We start from the raw sequence: 7,279 nt of genomic DNA on the forward strand, positions 1-7,279 counted from the left end.
ATGGAATGGAAGAAGGGAAAAAATTGCGGTATGAAATCATTGTATTCAGGCAATGATTCATCAAAGGGCCAACCCAAAACAATCAATTAAATTTAAATCTGGAAATAACGGGTGAACCCTATGAGTCACCAGATTCAGAAGCAAATCAGGGAATTCCAGACGCATGCCTCTCTGATACTACCACTTCCTATAACCATTCCAAATGAAGGCCACGGTTCCATGGCGTAGTGATTAACTTCAGAATCTTTTATGATTTGCCAGGAGGGCCCCTCCTCCTTGATCTAGACTAGGAAACGTAAACATTCAGCGTGGGACAAGGAATCCCAACCACAAATTCAACCTTTTTCATAATTCAAAACCAGAGGGGTAAAAATGGAAGTGTGGCAAAACACAATAGAGGGCGCATTCAGTAAACAATTTCTTTATTATAGTAGGAGGATGAACATTGCACTAATAACCAAGCAATCATGCTGATATTTCAATTTACCATGTCCAACAAAATTAAGCAAAAATCACTCCAACTTCTTCATCATGAAACTGCCCAGACCACATAAGTGCTTCCAGAATCTAAAAACATAACGGTAAATCAGCAAATGAAACTTGCCAGCTCCACCACCTTGTGTCCAATTTTCTTTTAGGCATCAGCAAATCTGCAAGTGATGAAAATAGGAAAGAAACTTAGTCCTCTGGTCCGGTTACATAACAATAACAATGTTCTGGGGAAAACTCCATGATATGGCAAATATAGAACTTAGATAGGAAATGTTACCCCAGCTCAGAGAGCTTCAAATGGGCTTCTTTGTAATCCTCAAAGAAGGCATCTTCATCCTGAAAAGATATCATAGCCACAACTTAAGTTTTTTCCAAATCATCAAAATCCAGCTAAATTCTTATATTGTTGGGAACTTGAAATGAAGATAAGCAGAGCAATTACTGACAGCGGCATATTTCTCAACAAGAGGACGGAAGGCTGGGTCTGAGAGAAGAGCTTTATCACTTGGCAGCTGTAGAAGACCTTCCTTTTCTCCGCTAAGGAGTTCCCTGTTGACAAGTCAAATAATAACAAAATAAGCAAACATTCTTAAGATGCATAGAAGAGTCTTATAACCAGGCAAAAGCTAGAACTATTAAAGAATGTATAGGGAGAAGAACACAAAACTCACTTGAAGTAGCTGTTATCAAAGATCAGAGGGTTGGAGGTCCAGGGTCCTTCAAATCCAGAGCGCTCCTTGTGGCACCTTCCCTGCAAACATAAAACCAACCAGCATCTTTCAATTTCAGATCACAATTATGGTAAGATGTTAAAACTGACTGAATACAATTCTTGCCAGCACTCATTAAGTGTGAATAACTGTAAAACTGAACACAGACCAGGGTGTGGGCCCCAGAGAGAGCTACGATGTCCTTGTCGCTGAGACCCATTTGAGTAACAAACACCTGTCTCAAGTGATCGCATCCTGCACATCAGTTGATTCACCCACATAAACTTCTTAACTCAATACATCTTCTCCCAGTAAGTTTTGATTTTTTTCTTTTCAACATACAACATGATGCAAATAAGGTTTTAAACATACTAACCTTTGGTGGCATCTGGCAGACGACCCTCAGGTGGTGGCTCCGGCTTGTCCTGAGATAAGAGGAGGACCATTGTCAGCATAAAATAACAAGATAAATACATTATGATAAATGAAGAGAATACAAAATTGTAACATCTATCAAGAATCAGAATATAAATAGAGAATAGATGTAGGACAATATTTTAACTAAACTTGGAGGTCCACCATCATGTAGATCTGTTCTAATCTGCCACAAAGGAATAGTGGCATCATGAGAAGAAAAGGATAAAATTGAAAAAAACAAGCAAATCATGTATACCGTTTAAACAAAGAAAAGAAAAGGCCCCAGAAGAAAAAGGGGAAAAGACACATGATTTTTTTTTCTCCAATGGCACTTTTACAATGAACCAAACAAAATCAGTAAAAAAAGAACAGAAAATTTTTAGGGAAAAATTTTATACAAATAAATAAAAATGGACACTGGCTTTGGAACACATTTTAAACTCCTTTTGATCAATTGCTGTGGTTTTTGCCATTCTCCATGCAAAAACCCCAATCCACTAGAATAGAAATATAATTACATTCGTTTCATTTTTTTTTTTTTGTCAGACAAATGCTGTCTGAAAACGACTTTAGAAGTACTGTTCTTTTTTGTAGAGAAATTAATTAAGATTTTTCCCCTTTCAAAGGACAATGACTTTACATAAAGCAGAAAAGGAAATACCCAAATACCCAAAATCTTGATAATTTGGCATCAAAAACCACATTTCCCCCATAAAAGGAAAGACAGACCAATAAAACAAAATAAAGACATGTCAGATACATGCATTGAAGTTTACATGGCATCTACACCTCTTAAAGTAATAGATCAAACAAAACATGCTTATAGAAACATTGTGATTCGGGCCACAGTCCCAAAACTGAGTGAATAGGCCATGCTGTATTTAAAAATATAGGTTCTACCAAGTATTCAGACCAATCCATTGGTTATCTGCCAGAGGCATATGGACAAATTAGTGCATCATATAAGCTTTAAAGCAGGCGAAGTTAGAATCCAGACAAATTAGACAACCATATTGCAAGCTCTAGGTTACCAAGCTTTAATATCAACTAATAAGTTTGCAATGTAGCATTAAGAAACAATGCAAACACCGCTACCACCAAAGCATTATGTGGTGACTATGATATCTGCTCCACATCAAATTTTCACTACAACCTATTAAAATACATGAACCTAGTAAGCAAAAGGTAGGATGCCCAGCTCCAACCCACCAAATTTCAGTTTTTGATTCAACCCATACAAAACTTATCTAGATCAAAACAATCACAAAATTGAACTGTTATACAGAACTACTTCCTTGTCCTAATTTTAAATATGGAATATAACAGAGATAGTCTGGTAAGGAAAACATAAATAAAAAGGAGGACAAGACAATCCTAAGCAACATATTACAGCAACAGATCAACTAAATAGTTAGAACTTAAAAGTTTTTTCTTTAAAAAGAATATGCAATTTTAACTGAAATGAAAGAATGGTGATAATTCACCTACCTCTCTCCCTGGGTGGAAAGGAATTTCAGGCCCTCCAGTGACCTCAACAGCAACAACTCCAGCCAACTAAGTAACATAGAAAATGAAAAAGAAAAGTCAATGTCTGAAAGCATAAAAGAAAAATTATTGAATAGAGTGGGATAGGTGTGATAATGGCCCAAAAGGGATAGCAATTTTGATAATTCTGGTTAAGGACAAGACAAAGGGGGGAAAATTTCCACAAAGGCCATTTAGCAAAATAATAAACCAAAATTTCATAACTATCCTTTAGTTAAAGTGGACAAAATTTCATAAATCAAAATAATAAACCAAAACAATTCTAAAAAAATATTTTCAAAACAACATCTAATATGTTTTCTAAAACATTTCCATTTCTACTTTTATCTAAATTTATAAATAAATAAAAAAGTTTCCCTAATAATGCAATAAGAATGATTATTTTTCATAATTTTTCTCTAATTTCAAATTTATAAATCATGCTTTTTTATTATTAAGATTGTGAAGAAAAAATGTCTAATTTTTTATTTGGGTTGTTTAAAAGAATTAGAAACACTAATTCATCATTTTTTGTTTTTTACAATTGAATAATTTTAAAAAATTATATAATGTTCATAATTTTTAGTTTTTTTCGTTTGCATTGCATGTTTATCTTCTTTTTTTTTTTCTTTCATAGCATACAATGATGGATGTTAATACATTGTAATTTTATATTGGATGTCGATGAGGTATAACTCCAATACTATTATTTCTATTATAAAAATATATTATAATTACAATATAAATATACTAAAATTATAATACATTACAACAAAACCTAATTTAGAAAATTTTAAACTTTTATGTTCGCTAACATATTTATATTATGAACCATCTTTTAAATCAAATAAAGTATTAATTTGAATTCATGAAGCATTTTTTTAATTATAAAAATAATTAAACAATTTCAATGCATAAAAGTAATGATGTCAATAGGGTATAAAAAGGTATTTCTAAAATTATTAATTTTGTCATAAAAAAAAAGGTGGGACATAAATTCATTACACTTACATTACAAATGCACTACTATATTACAATACATTACAATACAACCTAATTATTAAAATCTTTAATTTTTTTCACGTGCCATACCATTAGCCGAATATTTGTGTGTTATATTGAATTGAGATGCTCATGAAAAATAAAGCACACATAAAAATTAACTGTTTATTCAATTAGGGCAACAAAGCTTTTACGTAGCTATAAGCAATTGCTAAAGTTTGTTGTTACATGCATAAAGTAGCATATTAACCCTTGGGATTGGTTTTTATTTAATAAAAATCTCAATTCTTTTTTTAAATGAGAAAAGTATATTTCAAATAATCTAATTTCTAATAATGAAATTAAAAAAATTATATAAATTTGTATTAGTTATCCTTTGACTTTCCTATTCTTTTCAACCCACATAAGCTTAAGCATGGTGAATTGTAGGGTAAAGTTTAACTCTAAGGAAGAAAGGAGTAATGGGAAAAAAATTGACAAAAGGTAAAGTTAATGTCTCAGAAGTTAGTTCCTCGAGGGAATTTGATAAATAAGTGGCTGCCATTATCCCATCTGACCGACCTATTTGGTTGAATCCTAAACATTAATATGCAAAACAAATTCTCACGTCCACTGACGTTTGAAGTGAACAAGCAAACCAAGAGGCCATCAGATTTACAGCAGCTTTTAAGAGCCAAGCAAAAAATTAGCGTCCGTTTACAAATATATCCATATATATATATATTTTCTCTTTCATTTTCCTAAACGTGTTTCTTGCAAACGAAAAGGATCAAAACGAAAATTAACAAAGGGAAAAGAGGAAGCTAGGAAAAAAATTGCAAGTATTTATAATACCTGATAGAAGTCAGCGTACGAAATGATAGGGAATTGTTCCTTGATAGGTTCCAAGAGCCTAACGGCTATATCAAGACCGTTGTTGGCTCCGTGAGCTAGCTCTTCTGGCTTCTTCATCGTTCCGAAAGGACCTCCGGTTCTCGTCTTCACATCGAAGGTACCGGCAGAGTGCCATCTGAAACCACATGATTACACGGTCAACATCCTGGTAAAATAAATAGATAAACGAACAAATAACTGGGAAAAACAACTATTGAGATCTTAGAGAGAAAGGACGTACGCGATTCGGAGCATAATCGGAGCACAGTTCTTCTCAGCGATGAGGCCTCTGAGCTTCTTCTTGGCTTTTTCTACAGCCTTTTTGTATTCCTCGCTCACAGTAGGATAGCTCTTCCCCATGGCTATGATTCTCTACAAAATTCTTCACGAGAAACAACCAGATTTCAGATCAGAAAATCAAACCATCGGAAAACGAGCAACAACGATTTATCTAGAGAAAGAGTTTCAAATAACAAAGATAAGACAGTAACATCTCAAACGATACAGAAATACAGAAAATTTTCCTTCTGTTCCTCGGGATTAACAAAGGAAGTCACTGCAAAATGCCGGATTCATTTTGGAACAGAGAAGAAAAACGATGAAATTAAGCTCAAATTTTCTATCTGCATTTTGACTCTACAGGTAAAAATTAGATCCAAAACAACCACCGATCCAACAAAATTATGAAAGAAACAATCAAAATCAATAGATCAGTGAGCAAAGAATTGACTCACAACTTCAACAACAGAAATGTGGAGCACACGAACGGCACGAGTCGGGCACGAGCTGCGATAGAGCCAGAGGCGGAGATATAAAGGGTTTGGGGAAGGCGAAGGTTCTAGTAATTTACTCTGAGCCGTCGGATCCTAGAGATCGAGCGGCTTGGATTGATTTAGGAATGGACGGTGCAGATCAGTCCGAAAAAAAGGATGTACGGAAGGTAGATGGGGCATGGAGAGAAAAATGATGATAAAAAACAAGGTCTTTCGTTGAATACATCTTTCGGACTATTAGGTGTGATCATCCACATAAAGCTTGGACTGGGCCAGCCAATGAAAGGAGAGCACCCAAAAGATATCCTCGTGGACAGGAAAGACAAAACCGCTGGACTCGTGCGTTCTTTTCGGAAATTACTAAAGTGCCTAGCGTAATATTCCCATTTTTAAAAGTATAGAAAATATTTTCTATATTTTCCATATTTTCCAATTTTAACAAATTGGATTATAATGTAACTTTATAATTAAGGAATGATAAATTATTACTCTCCTCTATAAGGTTACCTTTTTAATTTTTCATTTCTTAACTATTAAGATGGAAATGAAATCCTTATTTTTGAAATAATATATCTAAATAAAAAAATCTTATCTAAAATTGTAAAAGGAATAGTGTAATTTTTCCCTTAAATATCATTTTTTTTATATAATAATTATAAGGGTTATTTTTACTAATTTTTCATTTCTTAACTATAATTATAGAAACAAAATCAACATTTATTTTTGGAATGATATAGCTAAATTAGAAAAAATACAACTCTATAAGTATATATATTCTTAGATATCATTTTCCATGCAATTACTTTTATGAAAAATATTTTTAAAAAAATAGATTCATAAAAAATAATTATATTTTTAGGAAAATTATTTTTATTAATTTTAGATTTCCAAAATTTTTTAAAAAAATAGAGTTTTTTTTTCTTCATGTTTTTAGAATTAAAAATAAAAGGGGTGAAATTAACTCCTAAATAAAGTTTTAAATTCTAACTATGTGATATATGAAAAATTAAAATTTTAAATAATTATATTTTTATCAAATTAGGTTTCCAAAATTAAAATTTTAATCTTTTTTTCATCTTTCTATAATTAAAATAAATATATTAACATTTAAATAAACTCTTAAATTTTAAAGGTAGGAAAGATAAAAAATTTAAAATGTCATATGTTTTACGAAACATGACACTTTTTGTTGCAAATCCTAATAATAATAATAATAATAATAAGCTCGGTAAGGTTATTTTGGTAATTACATATTCTTGGAACTTTCAGAGCGTGAAATATCTCGATCGCTAGGTGTGAACGCCTCTGGTTTCCCAAGATTCCTTTCCAGGCTACGATCAAATAACCCGCCTGGTAAGGTACCCATCTCACCCGTCCAATCCCAAGAGAAACAACACATCAACGTCTCTTCATTTTTTTTCCCTATTTATTGCCTTGATTTACTGATCAATTTCATTGGCTGTGTACACTGGCAGCCTCAACGACGTT

At 32.6% G+C, this 7,279-nt stretch overlaps 1 protein-coding gene across 1 annotated transcript; it reads right to left on the minus strand.

Annotated features, from left to right (window-relative positions):
- Nucleotides 1–405: 405 nt before the first annotated feature.
- Nucleotides 406–6,017, minus strand: LOC100233013 (L-ascorbate peroxidase 2, cytosolic). The gene is made up of 10 exons (XM_010652797.3): nt 5,753–6,017; nt 5,260–5,400; nt 4,980–5,154; nt 3,108–3,173; nt 1,579–1,627; nt 1,372–1,457; nt 1,164–1,243; nt 939–1,041; nt 770–828; nt 406–650 (listed from the first exon to the last, which is right to left on the minus strand). Exons 2-10 carry the CDS (start codon nt 5,376–5,378, stop codon nt 635–637), a joined length of 753 nt encoding a protein of 250 aa, XP_010651099.1. The 5' UTR covers nt 5,379–5,400; nt 5,753–6,017; the 3' UTR covers nt 406–634.
- Nucleotides 6,018–7,279: the final 1,262 nt, after the last annotated feature.

This window comes from Vitis vinifera, chromosome 6 (assembly GCF_030704535.1).
Source record: "Vitis vinifera cultivar Pinot Noir 40024 chromosome 6, ASM3070453v1".
Taxonomy (NCBI): domain Eukaryota; kingdom Viridiplantae; phylum Streptophyta; class Magnoliopsida; order Vitales; family Vitaceae; genus Vitis; species Vitis vinifera.

Coding starts and splice junctions, on each gene's coding strand:
- LOC100233013 (XM_010652797.3), bottom strand. CDS start 5,378: ATGGGGAAGAGCTATCCTACTGTGAGCGAGGAATACAAAAAGGCTGTA. Junction 3,174..4,979: donor CGTACGCTGACTTCTATCAG/GTATTATAAATA, acceptor TATGTTACTTAG/TTGGCTGGAGTTGTTGCTGT. Junction 1,458..1,578: donor TCTGCCAGATGCCACCAAAG/GTTAGTATGTTT, acceptor ACTGATGTGCAG/GATGCGATCACTTGAGACAG.